At 39.5% G+C, this 20,493-nt stretch overlaps 1 protein-coding gene across 5 annotated transcripts in view; it reads left to right on the forward strand.

The window, feature by feature from the left end:
* The first annotated feature begins 747 nt into the window (after nt 1-747).
* Nucleotides 748-20,493, forward strand: part of FAM184A (family with sequence similarity 184 member A) — an 86,747-nt gene continuing 67,001 nt past the window's right edge. For 3 of the 5 annotated variants that reach the window (XM_060753253.2, XM_060753252.2, XM_060753254.2), the window contains exon 1: nt 749-1,802. In XM_060753253.2, coding sequence (XP_060609236.1) covers nt 1,611-1,802 — 192 coding nt within the window. In that variant the 5' untranslated portion in view covers nt 749-1,610. Of the gene's footprint in view, nt 1,803-20,493 lie in introns of all 5 variants that reach the window. The other 2 variants (XR_009629899.2, XM_060753251.2) reach the window with 1 other exon arrangement.

Genomic DNA, 20,493 nt, shown 5'->3' on the forward strand with positions numbered 1-20,493 from the left:
CCAGAGGGCCCAGGTTTGCCCATGACTGCTCTAGAGTATGGGGAAAGGGTGCCTCTATTGTGAGGCGCAGTCCAAAAAGTAGAAGCTTTCCCCCAATCCAGACATGCCAATGAAACCAGGTGCTGTATTTCAGAGGCAGGAAGGGACAAAATCACCATTGAGTAGTCCTTGTCTCAGGAATGACTGAAGGAATGCAGTTTGGACACCACTTTCCCTGCCATGGCCTAATGCTATGGGATCCTGGGGTTTGTAACTTCATGAGGCACCAGCACTCTTTGGCAGAGAAGGCTCAAGACCTGGTAAAAAGTACAACTGCCATGATAAGAACGAGCCAGGAGAGTTGAATGGAGACACACACAAACATGATGAAGAAATTTGAGGTGAGAAGTGATTGGCGTGAGGGCAAGGCAGAGGGAGGCCCGCGAGGCGGGCACGAGGGACACCCCCCCCCCTTCCCCGTCCACGCTTGACGTTGAGATGAGAGCGAGCGCGCGGACCGTCAACCGTTGCCTGGCTCTCAAAGAGGAGCGCGCGCGCCTGTTGGTGACGCGAGGGGGGAGGGGCTGCTGCAGAAGCGCTGGCTCTCCTTTCAGAACGGTTTCTTAAGTGTTTGGCACGCGCGCCATTCTCCCTCCCCGCTCCTTCTCTTCCTTCTAGTGCGCATGCGGCTTTTGAAACCCCCTCCTCCCCTCCCCCTCCCCCGGTGGAGAGCAGCTCCCCTCGCATTTCCTTCAAAAGCCTCTTTCCGAGGTTCTGAAAAGGGGCGGGGCCTAAAAGCCAGCCGCGAGCGAGAGAAGCCGCAGCCGGAAATGACGCTAGCGCGCGGTGTAAACAGTTCGTTGGGACCCTGGTAACGGCGTCCAGTTCGCCGCCTCAGGGGGCCGAAAGCGGGACGGAGCAGCCGCCAGGAGAGGGGGCCTTCGCGGGCGTTGTGTTGCATTCCTTTTGGTTTCCTTGGCGTCAGTTAAACCCCCTTTTCTCCGCGCGGCGAGAGTCGGGAGGAGGGGGAGCCCGGCGGGGGCAGCGGGAGGAGGCGGCGCTCGGCTTGGGCTCCCCCTCAGGGCCTTCCCTCCTTATCTAGAACCCCCCTTTTTTTGTCTTACCAAAATAAAATCAGAAAAAGGGCGGCAGGACTCCTCAGAGGAGGAAGAGGGAGCACTAGTGCTATATCCTTACGGTTTTTACCCAGCAGAACCGAGGGCTGAAGCCTGTCGCCTCCCCATTTGTTTCCCTCAGAGAATTCAAGGCCCTTTCCTCTTTCTTCCCTTCCTGCCGGCCTCTTGCATAGGAAAATGATGCAGAGGGAGCCAGAGTGACAAAACCAGGGAGGAGGGGGAAGGCGGTGTGTGTGTGTGTGTGTGTGAATGCGCGTGCCCGTGCGCGCGCTCCCGCTAGAGAGGAGGTTGGGGGGGGTGAAGAGGTAGTGTGACCTGCCCCCCTTCTCCCCCTCCCCTGCCCCAAGCACCGGCTTCTCATCTCCCCTCCTCTTTCTCCTTTTCTGTGCCATCCTCGCTATCTTCTCACAGAACAGTTTTCAGGGTCTCTTTCCTCCTCCTTCTCCCCTCTCCCCGTCCTTTTTTTTTCTTTTTTCTTTTTTTTTGCTGTGGAAGATGGCGACACCAGGGATGAGCTGGCAGCAGCAACACTACTACGGCGCCAGCTCCTCCTCGACCGGGAGCAGCAAATTTACCGCCTCTTCTTCTTCATCTTCTTCCTCGGCCGCCACCTCTTCCCAGCTTGGTATGGAATATAATCAGGACCTCCACCTCAAAATGAGCAAGAAGATCGCTCAGCTCACCAAGGTAGGAGGGCGCTCTCCATCCTTCAACTTAATTGCTCTGCATTCTCTCCCTTTTGGCACACACAGGCCACCCTTTTCTTTTTTTCCCCACCTTGTTCTCTCCTAGCTAATAAATGTTTGCATAAAAGTTTGGGTAGGTTGCAAACAACCCCTTAAATTTGCCCAAATGGTTGTCACAATGGGCTACATTAATGCCACCATGGCTGTCCTGTCACCTTATAGAGATGCCTTGGTAGAACATATATCGTCACATCTACTTAATAATAGAGCATATCCTCACATATGCTAGTCTCTGAATTATTATTTCCAACATTTCTACCCCGTACTTCTCAACCCCAGAAGGGGGACTGAGGGCGGCTTACACCGGCAACAATTCAATGCTGCAACATACAAACATCAGAAACAACTATAACAATTTAAAACCATAAATAAGACATTGAGTTAAAAACAGATTAAGCATTATTGTCAAACCATATCTCTGTATCTAGTCTGATTCATCATCCAAAGTGCTATCATGCCTGCTGTCCATAAGCCTGGTCCCAAAACAATGACTTAAGTTTTTTCCTTAAAAAAAAGAGAGATGAAGCTGTCCTAATCTCGCTAGGGAGTGAGTTCCACAGGCGTGGGGCCATTGCTTAGAAGGCCCTATCCCTCGTCTCCACCAAACACATTTGCGAAGCTGGCGGAACCAAGAGCAGGGCCTACCCGGACTATCTTAAACTACGAGGCAGGATGTAGAGGGACATACGTTCAGACAGGTGAGCTGGGCCAGAACCATATAGGGATACATAGAGTAAATGTTGCAGTCTTGCACATAGTAGTAAGCCACCTGAGCTCAGAGGGACTTGTTTAGGTTCCGTTTCCACTATTCCTTTTTTGTAGCTATGGAATCAAGCAATGCACATTCTAATGTGTTTTACTCAGTATCTTTCATTTCCAATTATTCTCAACCTGTGGGTCCCCGGTTGTTTTGGCCTACAACTCCCAGAAATCCCAGCCAGTTTACCAGCTGTTGGGTTTCTGGGACTTGAAGACCAAAATATCTGGGAACCCACAGGTTGAGAACCATGAGTTTAGTCCTTGTCTCTATTTTTTTTGTGATTACCTTTGTCCATTTCACTTATGCTAGTAATAACCTTTAAAAGAAAAAAAAATATTTCTGCTACATATCCCTTTTTTGTCTAATGATTCCCCAGATTTATTAAATTTAGAAATTCTATTTGTATCTCCGTTTCCTCCCACAATGAACTAATCCTAGCATTCACACTCTTCCTACAAAGTGGTTAGAGTACTCAGTCATGACATAATGCAATGTATAATGTGATTTACAGTAAAATAATATGCAAAGTAAAGGAAAAGTAGCAATAGAGTAAAATAATATACAAATAACATGATAATATTCAGGTCCATAGCCAGAAAATTTGGGGGGGGGGGGGGGGGTTGATTTTTTTTTTTTTTAGAAAATCATGAAGAGTATTTCCATGACACAAAATAATTTAAAAAGTATGGTTCATTCTATATTTCATACAGACTTAATTGAATCAATTTAATTTTTGCTGCTTATAGACTTAGCATGGGGATTTGGTTAACCAGTTAGAATTCATGAGTAAACCAGGGGTTTTTTTTAACCTGAAAAATGGGGGGGGGGGTTGAACCCCCGCCCGCTACAGCCCTGATAATACTGCTCAAAGACCAACTGAAATGAAGTTACTACTTGCCTTCAGAATGCCGGTTGGGAGGAGTCTGCGCTGATGTCTTACAGACAAGATTTCACAGCCTTCAGGCTACTACAGAAAAGGCCCTGTTCCCGATAAAGGCAGTTGTTTAGCTGTAATCTGGAGCAGAGCCTCATTATGAGATCTTACTGCATTCTAGCAACCAGGGCTTTCGTTATAGCAAAATCACCCTAATTCCAAATATTTTTTTGTATATTTTTCTAGCATATGTTATAAAGCATATGTATGTGATATTTCAGACTTCACAGTGGCTTGTCCTGCTATATTGATACCAAGTTCAGATTTAAAAATAGATCCTGTCAAGTTACACATGTATCAAAGAAATTTGTCAGAATCAAGATTGGTTATACCTATCGTGACTTGTACACAGTAACAAATCTGAGCTTTCTGCTTCAAATGTGCCATATAGTGGTTTTTTTTTGTTTTTTTTTGGTCAATGGTGAGAGTGCATGCAGTATTTTAGCATTTCCAGATGTAAGGCAGCATGATGTTATTCCTGGGTAAAGTTATACTCTCTCTGAAAACTCAGGTTCCTTTGAGTGTGCTCCTGCACTCCTCCTTGAACCCAGAGGTCCTGGTTTCTCTTTTGGCCAGGAGTACTTTTGAATCCTTAAAACTTGTGTGCAGATTATGGTTGTTCCTGGATATACTTGATGTGGCCCTAGTTACATTCCACTTGGGTTATGGCAACACATTCTATGTGGGGCTGCCTTTGAACAGTGTTTGTAAACTTCAGTTGGTACAAATTAAAATAGGGCTATCCAGGCCCTAATCTGGCAGATTTGAAAACTGATATTAACATGCATAATTGTGGACATAGTTTACAAAAAATACCAAATCCCCCCCCCCCAATTATTCAATCAATAAATGAGTTATAGGTGGCAACACATTATTGGTTAGGAGTAGAGGACAGATCAAAACTATCAAAATGTATCAGGGCTTGGAACTTGCATTTTATAGAAAAAGAATGCATATCTTAAGCACATTTTTTATTCCTGTAAAATTTGTTCTGATGGATTTGTTACCTTTTGAAAACAAGCTCAAGCATATACCAGTCTGCTAATATGTAAGCTTGTTTGGAATACTTACATGCATCGATTTGCTAGTTCCAATTATAGAAGACTTATTGAATCAAATGCTGAATAGTTAATACTCTGGCGAATCCTTATAGAACTGGTCTTCTTTTATTGAAAGTAGCAATTGGCATTTGGAAACCCATGTGGAACCTTCCTGATTAGTGAGAGTGAAACTATTCATGACTGAGATGATGCAAAAGAAAATAATGTAAAACATTATAAAATTAGAAAAGTTTTTTTAATTGCAAAGTTGTTAGGCATGTCAGTTTTCAAAAGTGAGTCAGATGATAATTCAGAGTAATCACTGTACAGGTGTACCTCAGTTACAGCTTTAACAAAAATTGGTTCCAGAGGCTGAAATAACATGGAAAGAATCTGAGCATATTCTTTCAGCATAAAAGAAAAAGCAAACCAATGTTTTTCAGCAAACATTTTGTTTAGGAAAATTAGCAATATGAACACATGAAATGAAATAACCCAATAAAATACCTTTACATATGTAAAGGAAAGCCTTTTGAACCTTCTGGAGATCAGTTGATGGCTTTCTTGAAAATGCACCCAGGGATGACAGAATTTTTATACAGGCAGTCCCCGAGTTACAAACATCTAATTTACATATGACATATAGTCAAGAATGAGGGTAAGACAACAGGAAGCGAGAGAAATCTACTCCTAGGAACGGAAATTCAATTCTGTAAAAGATATCATGGGCAAAAGGTGTCTGAACTAGAGCTTTATCCTCAACCTTTATTTCCACTACAAGTCATTTTAAAAAATCAAATTATCACAGGGACAGTTAGGTGACATCTTCTGAACAGGGCACAGATAGTGAAACAAACACCACAGGGATGTTATCCCTTCCCTATGCTATTCAGAGCTTAGACAGAGAGGGGGGGGGGGGAGAGGGAGATAGCTGGAGTCATCTTCAAAATGTACCTGTTCTGACTTCCATACCAATTCAACTTAAGAAGAAACCTACAGAATCCATTTTGACTGATATACAGGGATTGCCTGTATACACTATCTTATTGGAGCAAGTTCATCTGTTTTGGAGCAAGTTCATCTGGTTTTCAAGTGGGCAAGTTCATCTGGTTTTCAAGTGGGAATTTGACCAATTCTTGGATGATAGCTTTGTCAGTTGATATTTAAATATGCAGATTCTTAGGCAATATGCCAGTTAGCATAGCTTTGGGGAAATGATTTAGGAAAGGGCTATAACTTTTAGCCCTGCTTATTTTCCACAAGGCAACTTGTTGGCCACTGTGAAAAACTGGATAAAATTCAGGAACTGTGAATGAGATTTTTCTGTTTGTGGCGGCTAATGGCATATCAACCACCCAAATCAAGATATGATGCTTAGTACTTAAATTTATGCAAGTGATTTTGGCACAACACAAGTGATTCTCCCCAATACTGCCGGTAAAAATGCAATAATAGCAAAATAAATGAGAATTTGCTGTCCTTTTTGTAATGTCCCAAATATGTTGCTAGAGACATTAATTCCACTTTGCCTAATGATAGGGGTAGCCCCGTAACATTGGTCTTTGTATGATTCAGCTGGAGTTTTCACTCAACAACTATACAGTGTCGCCGCGCGGAGAAAAGGGGGTTTTGTGATAATAATTCCAGGAAAATAATGTTTTTTAATGGTGTACAGACATTTAATGTGTATGAAAAAGGGAGATATGATGGGGCAAGTGAAATATGTCTTACACACATTACATTTGCCCCAGTCCCCTCTCCCCCAAAATATAATTTCCACTTTTGCTTGGAATGCCTTTTCCACTTCCTTTTTGAAAAACTCTATATAACTTTCCTACAACTCAGCAAGAGAATCATGCTCACTCAACACAGTGTTCTGAATTTAGTGAGAAAAGTCCCACTTGCATTGCATTCTGTGGTCCAACATTCATTCCTTATGTGCAGAGACTCTTCACCCCTGCTGGGGTGTTCTAGGTGCAATACTGCTGCCTTGGAGATGCTCATATATAACAAGGAAATACATCTATTTAAACCCCTCTATTACTTTTTCTGTGCTACCACTACTGCAGATAGACCCCTCAATTGGAGGGTCTTTCAGAATGGTTTGCCTTATTATGCCCTGGACTCCATGAAAAAAAGGTAGAGCTCTGCCCTTGAAGGGGTAGAAACCACAGTCTCTAGTTCTCTATAATATCTTTAATATTGCTGCAACTACCATTGCCCACCAAGGAAGATTGAACAGCTGTTGTCAGCTTAAGGCTTCTGTCCTAAACATACTTACTAGTTTGTAAGCTACGCTGAGTTCAATGAGGCTTAATAATGGAGCTCTAAACTTGTTTCTTGGAAGTAAATGATGCACTAATATTCTTTATTTTAAAAACCCTTCTATTTTGAGCGCTATACAATGAAAACAACTCTATAGGCCTCAATAGAGGATTTAAATATAAAAAGAAGGAACTGAAAAGAATGGAATAAAGTCTTTATTTTTAATTGAATTACAAAGTGTGTTTTGTGCAGCTCAAAATGAAATGTATGTCAAAATAATTTACAAGACAGCAAATTCTGAAACTACCTTCAGAGGAAGATTAATCATGAGTAACATGCTTTGACTGGAGTCAGGTGCTGTATATGCATTATCAATCTTATAAAAAATACCTGTGTAATCCCCATTAGTATATCTAATTTATGGCTCCTTAACAGTAAATTGTTCTAGTGTAGTATGATAGCATATTTCAGCTGTATATACTAGCAATAACTCAAAGTGTGTGAAAACAACTATAAAAGTTTGAGCAATAGCACAGATCACTCTTAAGAATTGTAAGTAGAGTTTTGCTTGCAGATAACGCTTTTCCTCCTTTTTATGACTGAATACATCTGCCCCTTACCTAGATATTCCTGTGAGTTGCAAGACCCTTGGGAACAGCATGGGGGGGAGGGGTTCATGAGAATCAAGACTACTACTTGTGAATGCAATCTTGAATAAGAATCACAGTGTGTGCCATCCTGGGTCTACATGAATGAAGATAACTTGTATACAGTATTTTGTTACATGAAAACAATTCTCTGCTATGCCTTGAAATATCCTAACCTTACACAAGCATGTTTGTTCAGATTTGCTGTGGTATTTGTTTTGGGGGAGGGGGTCCCCAACTTGAGAGGGCAGGTTAATGTTACTCCTATTGTAGAAGGAAACTTTGTCCTTTTTATCAAGGAATGCATTGGAGTGGAAATGCTGACAACTCTCCTGGAATGTAACAAATATTATTTCAGACTGAAGGGCTTGTCTACATGAAAATGCTTATGATAGAGTTCCTTTCTTTTTCTTTATGGTAGTTGAGATTTAATGAGGGTAGACACTTCTCCAAAGTGAAATTTCAAAAGAATCACTCCATTGGTATACAACAATCATGCAAAAATTGCTATAGTATCTTGGAAATTGACTTGTTTATGTGATCATTTTCTAATGTAACACACTTTTTTCTGTTTTTCTTCAGTGGACATTGGGTTACATATACATGTTCCTGTGGATGATTGTAGGATGATTGTTATTTGTCTTTATTGTTTTTGTTTATTGTTTTCATTGGTCTTATAGTTTCCTCAGTCATTGCAAATAAAATTACAGCAATGATGGAACGTTGTGAGTGCTTCTTCTACCCCTATGCTAATTAAATGAAAGAGTTTTTCATTTTAAGTAAATTGAGGAAAATATTTTCCTCTTTCAGTTACACTTCTGAATTATGTAACTAAATCCATGGTTAGGAAAATATTCAACTACCGGTATTCTCTTCTTATAGTGGACTTTAAAAAATATACTCAATTCTTCAGTTTTCATATTTTCTCTTCAGCTTTCCAAATTATTTTCTGTATGGCCAAAAACTACTGAATTTTTTTTCTAAAACTAAGGTAAGACCAAATGCCACCCAACATAATTTTAGTAAACCACTAATTGTGGCTAATGTCTATCATCAAATTCTTTTAGGGGGATTTTGTTAGAAACCTGTTTTATTTTTTTTTAAATGGACATATTATCTTAAACAGTAGTAAAATACTCATCAGTATGCTTTAGTTTTTACTTAGCTTATTAGTTTTGCTGTTGATGACTTATTTAAGCATTTTGTACAATTTTTGAACAACTTCATAGTAAATATGAAACAATCAGTGGATAGTCGTTGATGTTCACAATTCCACAAAACTTTACAGAAGATTGTAAGTTGCTAAGGTTTGATGTGTTTAGTGAAATTTTATTTCTATTTTTCTTATATTCATTATTGGGTGGATTCTAAATGGCAGTGTTTTTTAACTTATGTTTTGAGCTACATTTGAATTGAGAAATATTGAATAAATATTGGCACAACACTAAATAAGCAACCCATCATAAAATCTCAGAAACAGATGACTGTGAATTTATTACAGAGATTCCAAGAGTTACTAGGTTGTATCCAGTTAACAATTCTTGCTACTGAAAATGAATTGGCCCCTTCACCCATTCTACAGAAATTATTGTGGAGGATTGTAACAGTTTTTGTTGGGGTGTGGAAGTGTGTAAGGACAGGAGGGTAAAGGAAATTTCTGTTGTACAAAAAGCAGCCTATTTGTGTGGTGCTGGATGTCACATGGTGTTTTCATAATCAGTGTCTTCTACTATCATGCTGATTATCCCATGGGATCGATACAGAGATAGACCAATCAAATTTGGCTTGCACATTGAGTATATTCAGGATCTACATATAACTAAAACACCTCTATTCCACCCTAGAGTACTTCTTAAGGTCAAATCATCCTCTCAAATAGGAGCCCCCGGTGGCGCAGTGGGTTAAACCCCTGTGCCGGCAGGGACTGAAGACCGACAGGTCGCAGGTTCGAATCCGGGGAGAGGCGGATGAGCTCCCTCTATCAGCTCCAGCTCCTCATGCGGGGACATGAGAGAAGCCTCCCACAAGGATGATAAAAACATCAAATCATCCAGGCGTCCCCTGGGCAACGTCCTTGCAGACAGCCAATTCTCTCACACCAGAAGCAACTTGCTCCTGACACAACAAAAAAATAAAAATAAAATCCTCTCAAATATGATTTGATGGCACACTGGGAGAGTTGGCTTGTCTAATTTAGGTGGAAGTTATTTTCTACTTACGCAAGAAACCCCTGAATCAAAGTCTTTATGTCTGGATGCACAACTATTTGTGTGGAGCTCTGCACAGTTTTAGTCTGTTTCATGAGAGTTGGCATACCCCTTTATTTGTACTATCCAAAGGGCTGAAATCTCTAGGACAAACCAGCCTTTAAAGCAGTGGTTCTCAACTTGTGAGTCCCAGATGCTTGGCTTTCAACTCCCAGAATCCTAACAGCTGGTAAACTGGCTGGGATTTCTGGGAGTTGTAGGCCAAAACACCTGGAGACTGACAGGTTGAGAACCACTGCTTTAAAGCAAGGGTGTAAAACACATTTTCACTGAGGGCCGCATAAGTCTTATGGTTACCTTCAAAGGGGTGGTTGTAATTGGAAGACTATATAAATCTAACCATGTCGCCCTGGTATTGAAAGCCTCATGGGCTACATAAAATGCTTTTTATTTATTTATTATTGTAAACACAAGTAGAGTGATACAAATCTCAGTAACAATTCCGCAAGGTTAAATAGAACAAACAAATAATGATATTCCACTTACATTTCTCTCAATTTGATATGTCCTATTTTCTTAATCATACCAATTCCACACTTATCTTCTACTTGTGTCTAACTGTTTTTCTTCCCCTCCCTCCCCTTCACCCCCCCCCCTTTCCAGGAACAGTTGTATATTTAGCAGACTTCATGCTCCACAGCAGGCCATTTCAAGAAGAATTGGGGCTCGAAATGGGGAATTCTGATAGCTAGAGTATAAGAGGAAAGAAAATATAAAGAATTGAATCACATTCTCTTTACGATTTAACAAGTAAAATAATATTTGAATCGAGGATACAACATAAAATGATATGGTGGGCCAGATTTGGCTCTTAGGCCTTACCTTTGATACGTGTGATTTAATGTCTTTGTGTGTGTGTGTGTGTGTGTGTGTGTGTGTGTGTGTGTTCGCATGTGTCTTCAAGTTGCCTATTGACTTATATCAACCCCATGAAATCCATAGGGTTTTCTTAGGCAACAAATATTCAATGGTGCTTTTTGTCAGTTCTTTCCTCTGACACATAGCCTACATCACTGGATATACTAATAAATGTTGCCATAATCAAGCACCTCCATTGTATATGGATCAGTGAGTAGTTAATTGCTTTCAGCTGATACCATGTCTTGCTGCATATGAGGGAAAATCAAGTCCACCTCTATTTGTGAAAACCCACACAGAATCCTGCTAGATGTAACTAATTGAAGAATCCTGTACAAGCATGCAATTAATTTATGCATAAAAGGTTCTCGTATTATTGTTGAACAGGCACAACAGTCATATGGCGTAGACAGCTAGTCTGTCATCTTAGGTTTGTTTTCAGGGTTCTATTTTTAACCAGCAACCTAACATAAGGATAAGGTGACTAGATCAGGCCAGTGGTGGTTTCTGTGTCAGGAGTCATCAGTCCAGTCTGGGCTTTATTCGGAACTTTGTGTGAGGTTCTGAAAGTGCATCAGTTTGGATAGCTGTCTTGTAGTTTGGACTAAATCCTGGAGTGAATTTACTGCCCTGCAAATCAAAGTGTCATACTACTCACTTGTGCACTGCATTTTCACCTAAGTATATCTGATACAACCTATTCATATTCTAGAAAAGTAAATCTGTGAAGGTATAGAATTTTTATGGGATCACATTTTGTAGGTGAAGATCTATCTTTAGTTGTTAAGTACTCCAGAAGTTAAAATTTTATTCCTATGCAAAAGAGATAACTGGCTGACAAAACACTATGGGGAAACCTTTGTGGACTTTTAAAATCAGCTTCTGTATGTGCTGAATCACTATTGCTGTTAAGATGCTTATTTCCTAAACAATGGTAGGATTGGCGTCTGACAGTTCTTGTAAGATATCTTTTTCACTTTCTTTTCTTCTACTAAATAGTTCTTGATAGCAGTGATAGTTTCAGTGCTTAGAAAAATGTTAGAAAAAGTGAATAAACTAAATTTTCTAAGCACTAATATTGTAAAGTTGTATGGGCCAATGTAATAGTTAAATGTGGGAGAGTCAGGACAAATAGTAGCAGATATTTCATACAGCACATAGTTAAACAGTGAAACTCAGTGCACATCGGTGTCACACAATTTACTTGATGGCTTTAAAAGATGACATTCATGGAAAATGGAATAATGAGTGGTTATTCCTTAGGGTGGCTATATCTCTATTAATTTCAGGGAAACAAGATGGAGTGTGTATTTTCCATTCATATTCTGCTAGCAGGCCTCCCATAAGCAACTGATTGCCCAATGTGTGAGCAAATTTATCATAGAATCATAGAGTTGGAAGAGACCACATGGCCCATCTCGTCCAACCTCATGCCATGCAGGAAAAGCACATGCAAAGTACCCCTGACAGTTGGCCATCCAGCCTCTGTTTAAGAGCCTCCAAAGAAGGAGCCTCCACTACACTGCAAGGCAGAGAGTTCCTGCTGAATAGCTTACAATCAGGAAGTTCTTCCTAACGTTCAGGTGGAATCTCCCTTCCTGTAATTTGAACCCATTGCTCCGAATTCTAGTCTCCAGGGCAGTAGAAAACAAGCTTGCTCACTCCTCATGACATCCTTTCACATATTTATATATAGCTATCATGTCTCCTCTCAACCTTCTCTCTGCAGTTTAAAAATACCCAGCTCTTTAAGATGCTTTTCATAGGGCATGGTCTTTAGACTTTTGAGCATTTTAGTCGCCCTCCACAGGACACATTCCAGTTTGTCAAAATATCTTTTAGATTTTAGTGTCCAGAATTGGACACAGAATTCCAGGTGAGGTCGGACCAAAGCAGAAGAGAGGGGTATCATGAATTTAGGCACTATACTCCTTCAGATGCATCCCAAAATCTCATTGGCTTTTTAGCTGCAGCATCACATTTTTTGCTCATGTTCAACTTGTTGTCCACAAAGAGTCCAAGATCTTCTTCACAGTACTGTTGTGGAACCAGACATCACCCATTCTGTATCTTTGTATTTAATTTTTTTCTGCCTAAGTGTAATATTTTACATTTGTCCTTGAAATTAGTTTTGTTAGTTTCGGCCCAGCTCTTTAATCTATGTAGGTTGTGATGGTATAGATAAGAATAGCTTTGTTGTGCTATTTTTATTTGGTAGATTCCTGGATATTTCTGCCTGAACATCATCATTCTTATCAGCTAGGACTCTTTCAGTGGTAGTGGCCACTTTTTTGCTCTTTACTTAACTGATTTTCACCCTAATGGGGATAGGATCAATTGGTGGTTATGATTACTGCATGCAGCTCCAATCTTTCCTCTGATAAGAAGTCAGTGAGACCAACCTGTTTCTCTGTAGTGGTCAGGGGCAGCTCAACCCATTACGCAAAGTAAGCATTTGTGGTATAGCTGATTTTTCCCAGGGGCGCTCTTGAGGCACTCTTGGGGGAAAATAGACCTTGACATATGCGAGTTGTAGTTACTGGGATGTATAGTTCACCTACAATCAAAGAGTATTCTGAACTCCACCAATGATGGAATTGAACCAAATATGGCACACAGAACTCCCATGACGAACAGAAAATATATATCAGTGATTGGTTGGGGGGCGCCAAAATACTGTTTGCTTACTGTTGAAAATTACCTAGGACCGCCTCTGGTAGTGGTCAGGATTTTTTTCTGTTCCTTCTGTTATAGCATTGAGGTAATTTGTGAAGTTTTAGCCGTGAATGAAGCTGTGAGGGATCCCACATCCCTTCTTCTTTCTCTCTCCTTGTTATCATTGTTTGAGAGCTCCTTCATGTGCTTTGAAACTTGGTCTGATTGCTAAGTAAACAGTGTCAGCTGAGACTTGAGGGGTGCAGTGGAGGAAGCGGTGATGAGTCCTTTGTTGATATGGTGGATGTGTTGAGAATCAAAATAGAAGGTCAAAAAGAAGCATAGCCTACATTCTGAGCTCTGAGTTGCTTAGGAGCCCTTTGGTTGCCAGAAGCAAGTAAAAGTCAAATATGTCTGTTTGAGTCTTCTTCCTCCTCTCAGGAGGAAAAGGGAGATTGTGTGCAGCCAATGTCTACAGTGGTCCCCCCCTCTAATAAAGTGTAAAGAAAAAATAAATATTAATGGTTCTACGTGGGAGATGTGGAGTCCTCCATATCTCCTGATGTATCAGACAAGGAAGAAGGAGAGGGTATTTTTCCCCTAAGGGAGGAGATGCTCTGCTTGATTATAATTAATCTTGGGGGGGGGGGGGTTTAATCTGAGAAATGTCCTGGAAAAGTCTTTTGATAACAATAAGGCTGGTAGTGCAACTGATGAAAAATTGCCAAAGCTCAGGATTAAAACTAAGCATAATCAGTCTGTTTGTTCCTTTCCCTGAGGTGTTTGTGGAAGATAAGAAAAGAGTGAATCTATCCTAGGTGGCCAATGCAACATCAGTGGTTTCTAGAGATTTTTTATTCAGTGTTACCTAATGTGATGGAAAAAATATAGCTTCTGCTTATTGACACTTCTGTGGCTGGGTTGGTCTCAGGTTCACTGTTTCTGATAAATGTTGAAGACTATTAGAAATCCAGAAGACTTGATATTTTTCTTAGGAAAGCTGTTACTATTCAGACTGTGCCTGTATCTTTATTATTGGTTCATTAGGCTATGGTTCTGTTCACCTTTATGCCCAAAGAAAAGTCTAAGGTCTCCCGCGGAATTAATAAAAGTTACTAAGGCACCAGTCTTTATGGCTGATACAAGTTTGGATCCTTTCCAATTTAATTTATGAGCCATGGCAGCTAGTATTGCTGCAAAGCATCAATTGTGATTTAAAAAAATGAATGTGGATAATAAGGCTAAAGCTTATTTGACTACACATTCTTTTAAAATACCTAAATTATTTGCAGATGCTAGCATTCAGAAAGCATGTTAATTGTTGTGTGTTTCTGATTCATTTCTTACTTATGGTGCTCTTAGACAATCCTGTCACGGGAGTTTATGTGTAATCAGGGTTTGGCCTTGCCTTATTTTAAGGCTGAGAGAGTGTGGATCCCAGGGTTGAGCAGGGATTTGAAACCTGGGATCGCAGAGTCCTATTCTAACACTCAAACCACTGCACCACATTGGCTCTCATGCTAGTGTTATAAATTTATATACAGGCAGTCCCCGAGTTACAAACATCCAACTTACATCTAACTCATAGTTAAGAATGGGAGCAAGACAACAGGAAGTGAGAGAAATCTACCTATAGGAAGGGAAATTCACTTCTGTAAAAGTTATCATGGGGGAAAGGTGTCTCAGCTGGACCTTTATCCTCAACCCTTATTTCCACAACAAGCCAAGTTTGCCATCTTCTCCATGGGAGTTCACAAAGATGGCTTTAGTAGGTCAACTGAGGTTGAGAAGGGTCCATGGACATCCATATCTAGATCCATATCTAGATTAATTGGGTTGTTCACTGTCTCTGCAGAAGGGAAGGTGGAATGTGTGGATTACTATGGATTGTTTGAAGTCTCATTGCTTTCTGATCAATGAAAAGAACCAACTAGAGCTGATTCAATTACTACCAACATCTGGGCACAATTTCCCTTCCTTCCTTCCTTCCTTCCTTCCTTCCTTCCTTCCTTCCTTCTTTCCTTCTGCTGGAGGACATGAGGGTGAAACTTCAGTATTTCATTAGGATTGCATTGAGTCAGACCATATTGCGGCTAATGGTCTTAGCCAAGCTTCTTGAGGCTGAAGGCCACAAAGAATTCTAATAAAAAGTCCGGTTTAAACTTGCTGCCAAAAAGTAGCCAGCATTAGATTCACTTCAGTCTCCCAGGAGATTCCAAATCCAGGAGACCCTACAGAATCTTACAGATAGATACTCAGAAGTAAGTCCCATTAGGTTCATTAGAGCATTCTTTATGCCTATAATCAGAATTGAAGACACTTTGAAAATTTTGTATTTATAGGAGGTTCTGACATAGGAATCAAGTCTTTAGAAGGCTCCAAGAAGTTGTCATTTCATCTTGTTGCATCCAGTAGAGTAGGTTGATCCATATATTCATAATTGCGATTGCAGCTTTTGTTGAATGTCCAAAAAAGTTTTGAAATTTCTAGACTATATATATTTAATAACATTCTAAACATGCTTATTTATACAGTTTGTTATTTATTTTGCCAAGTTAATTGCTTGTTAATATTTTTTACTTAATCTCTGATTTTCTTTCTGTTTGGTGTTAAGGAGGAGGATCAGTTAATATGATCTATTAGTGGGAAACCTAAAGCAATCATGTTATCTTCTGGCTAATACAAACTAGGCGTATGTGCTAATGACCTCCAAATATGCCAATAACCAGGGGCAAATATTCCAAAAATAAGACTTGAAAATAACTTAGCATACATAAGCAGGCCAAGCTGTTCATCCTCTCTTAGTATGTATTAATAGTAATGCCCCCTTTTCAGTGTTTCACTTTGAAAAAAAGATTCCAGGAAATGACTATTTTAGTCAATTAAAATATAAGTTGAGAGTGGTTTTGGTTCTAATCTTGAGCATGGTTGCTTTTAAAGTTCAAATGATGACATTAACTGGAGCTCCTTTTAAAATCCAGAATTCCAAGTTACTTGAAAATTGAGAATTGCCCACCTGGGTGGCTGAGATAGTGACATATTTGCTTCCTGATGGTTCAGTGTACACAAACTTTGTTTTATGCACAAAATTATTAAAAATATTGTATAAAGCAACCTTAACCTATGTATATAAAGTGTCTAAGAATTTCATGTTTCGACATGCATCCCATATCTGTGATAACTCATTATGTATGCATATGCAAATATAGACATTCTAAAATCTAAAATCCAAAACACTTCAGTTCCAAGATTTTTGGATAAGGAATGCTCAAATGATAAAATCCGTATAAGAATAAAAATCTCAGGCTGTATATTTTAGCATGCATGATGTAAGTCAAGATTCAGGTTTGTAGGGTGCCAGAATTTGTTGTCTATAATTTGGTTATTAAATTAGTGGAAAAAAATAGTGACAACATTACCATTTTGTTTAAAGTAGGGTGTGCAGCTTGTAGGTTTTACCTTGACTGAATAGCATTTTTATCTCCTTCAGATACCCTATGAAACCCCCAAGCCAGAATGCACCCCCCCCCCCGCTTCCCGCTGTCCTGCCAGCAGCAGGCTAAACCTTTTTATTCAGGCAGGCTTTTAAAGAAGGAGGTTTTAAAACTCAAGTCAAGGGATGCTTTGATTATGTTTTTGATTAGGTTTTTTTTTTTTAATTTTAACCAAATTTCTAAAATAATTAATATTTAATTCTGTTTTAATATAAGCCACTTTGAGGCTTCTTTGTGGAGATAAAAAGTGTACAAATAAACATCAGCAGCACAACAACAATGCTCTAATTTGGGGGGGGGGGTCCTCCAAAATTATCAAAAGTCACTCCTAGTGGCCTCCATTAATGTACACACTTTCAAAATGCCCTTGCATGCCACCCATTCAAAACGAATTCATCCAAGATGAAAACTCAGAAATAACTTATTTTCCTTTTCAGTTGCTAATTGGCTGACAATGAAATTTTTAAGTTTTTATTGATATATATATATATATATATATATTCTCAAATCTCTTATAATAACAAGTTTTTAAAATGCTAATACTACTTTTAGTTAAGTATCAAACATGAAATGACACTGGGATTGTGGCGCAGCTGGCTGAGTGTCAGCTGCATTAAGATCACTCTGACCAAAAGGGCATGAGTTCGAAGCCAGCCCGGGCTGGAGTGGGTATCCAGCCATTGTGTAGCCCGTTGTCGACCTTTGCAACCCTAAAGACAGTTGCATCTGTCAAGTAGGAAAATAAGGTACCACCTTGTATGGGAGGCTAAATTTAACTAATTTATGAGGCCATAAAGAAAGAGGACTCCGGGGAATGTGGAATGCGGAAGAACTTCATCGGTGTCGTTGATGGACGATGAAAAGCAGCAGCTCCCCTGGCGGCCAGAAAAAAAAAGTTACATAGCCTCGGTGTATTTGTCTGTTAAACGTTATTTGTCAAACTGGCATTGAATGTTTGCCATATATGTGTTTACTGTAATCCGCCCTGAGTCCCCTGCGGGGTGAGAAGGGCAGAATATAAGAACTGTAAATAAATAAATAATAAATAAATATGCTCATTATTGATATGTGATATTTGTATGTACCTACTTGCATGATTGATACTTGTAAGCTCTAAAAAAACTCCCAGTAGACCATTGCATTCTGTCGTAGTCAATACCCTTCAAACATAAAGTTGAGCCTGAGGTAAAGACTGGATTAGAGGGAAGTATGATAGAAGCAGAACTGACACCTAAAGCAATTTTACATAAATCTTTTAAAAATCTCAGCAAATACTGACTGAATAAAAGTAACAGTAGAGAGCAAGTTCACTCTTTTACTTTTTACTTTGTGCAGGTAAAATATTCAGAAACTGTCTGGAAGGCTACATTGTATGAACTAGACTGCACAGATCCATATGTCATTTCCCCCCCTTATTTACAGTGCTCAAACATGAACTTAGTACAACCCCTGTTTTCCTGATTCGACCTGATCTTAGGCCAGCAGAGAAATCCTTTTCCTGGAACATTTTGAATAAAAACTATATCTAAAAAATAATTGATACATATGAATTATTACTATGGCACGTTCTCGCCAGGATTTGGAATCAAGGTACCTCCCAACTTATTTTTTTAAAAATAGGTAAAACCCACAATAAGTTAAAATACTAAACTACAATGAAACATATGATATTAATAGAATAAATTATTTTAAAGTCATTTTAAAACTTGGAACATTATTCTTCCTAATATGTGTAGAACTCATTTTTCTCTGGAATATCATCCAATTTTTATGGAGATGGAAGGAATATGGAAAGGGAAGAAGTGCCTTACCACACTTGCCTAAGTCTTGATATAATAGTTTATATAGCTAAATTTAATTAATATTTCATATTGTACTTCCTCATGTGTAAAGATGGCATTTGAATTGGCTGTATGAGTGGGAATTAAGTCATATTTGTGGCTGTTGTTAAATGACCTATATATGGTGCTCTTCAATATTTTTTTTTACAATAATGCAAAACAGAAGCAATTATCCTGTTTAAATATGACTGATGAAAAACTGCTAATGGAAAACTTCAGTTGATCAATAATTTTCAAAATGGGTTGCTTTGAGTTTTCTGGGCTGTATGGCCATGTTCCAGAAGCATTCTCTCCTGACGTTTTGCCTGCTTCTATGGCAGCCATGCTCAGAGGTTGTGGTGAAATCTGTTGGAAACTAGGCAAGTGGGGTTTATATATACCTGTGAAATGTCCAGGGTGGGAGACAGAACTCTTGTCTGTTTGAAGCAAGTGTGAATGTTGTATTTGGCCAGCTTGATTAGCATTGAGTAATCTTGCAGCTTCAAAGCCTGTCTGCTTCCTGCCTGGGGAATCCTTTGTTGGGAGGTGTTAGCTGGCCCTGATGGTTTCCTGTCTGGAATTTGGCTGCTTGTTTCCTAACCTCCATATGTAACTCCCAGTGATCCAGTGATTCCACCCATGAAAGCCTTCGATAACACAATTCTCAAAATATTCTCTGTATAGGTGTAGAGTCCATAGCATTGCAGGTAATTCATTCAAACTGCAATGTATTTTAAATATATTTGCAGCAGAAAAAAGTCTTCATGTCAGCTATATAAAACTTGATAACATAGCCCAACCAAAAAGAAATTCTTGATGTCTTGGTTTTTAGGCCTTTTCTCGAGATTATTTGGAATACTAATAGGGAAAAAGGGGGTGCCATTTTTGGAATCAGAAGGTGACATATACACAGAAAAAGGGCTAAAATTTGAGGGACCAAAATGTGTGTTGACCAGTGTAATATAATGTCTTATTTTTTACTGGCTGGACGGAATGCTAAGTTCTGGTTTATAGATTTGCCCTAAGCAAAAGTTAGGAGTTACTATAGTCTTTAAAAGGAATATAAAGTCTCTTCTATCGAAGTAATGTAAACAGAAGTTATGTTATACTTTACAAAAATAAGATCTAGCACAATGTATATATTACATCTTATGCCGAATTTCATCGCATAGTAGTTGTTCTGTCGCGTGCTGGGCCTGTAAATAGTTGTCTTTAAAACAGGATGTGCAACCTTTGCCCAACGGGAAGCCTAAAGAGAAGTTCTCAGAGGTTTCCACAACAAACAGTCTTTAGATGGTTTGAGAAGTACAACAAAGTCTTTTATTAATGAACAATCAAACAGAAACTTCTCTTGTCTTCAGTAAAGTTAAGCAAATAATCCCAAGATTTTAGGTAACTGGTGAATTCCTAATCTTGCCCACGAAGGACAGGCAACTGTCTTCAATAACTTCTTTTTTACTTTAAAGGAAAATCCCCTTTTTAACTTCTCCCAGACTGACTGTAAACTTAAACCTAACTGATGTGGGCACCACTACCAGGTTGAACTGCATCTCAAAGCACCGAGTGGACCTACCAGCAAGGCCTGTAGTCTCTTCAGCTGGAGTTCTTTGATCTTTAGGGCTGTTTCCCTGGAAGGTCTTTGGAGACTCTTTTCCTTCTGTTTCTGTTGGGATTCCTGTAACCCTGGAAATTCTCAAAGCTGTGAGGATGCTTCCCTGGAAATTCTTTCCCTGGAGATTCTTAGGAGACTCTTAAAGCTGTTCTCCCCTGGGAATTCTTAAAGGTTGAAGCTTTTGTACAGGGGAAGCTTTACACACGTCCTGTACATTGGCTAACCTAGCTGAGACTAACTAAAAATGACTCCCTTCCCTTCCCAATTGCCCTGAGCAAGG

This window comes from Anolis sagrei, chromosome 1 (genome assembly GCF_037176765.1).
Source record: "Anolis sagrei isolate rAnoSag1 chromosome 1, rAnoSag1.mat, whole genome shotgun sequence".
Taxonomy (NCBI): domain Eukaryota; kingdom Metazoa; phylum Chordata; class Lepidosauria; order Squamata; family Dactyloidae; genus Anolis; species Anolis sagrei.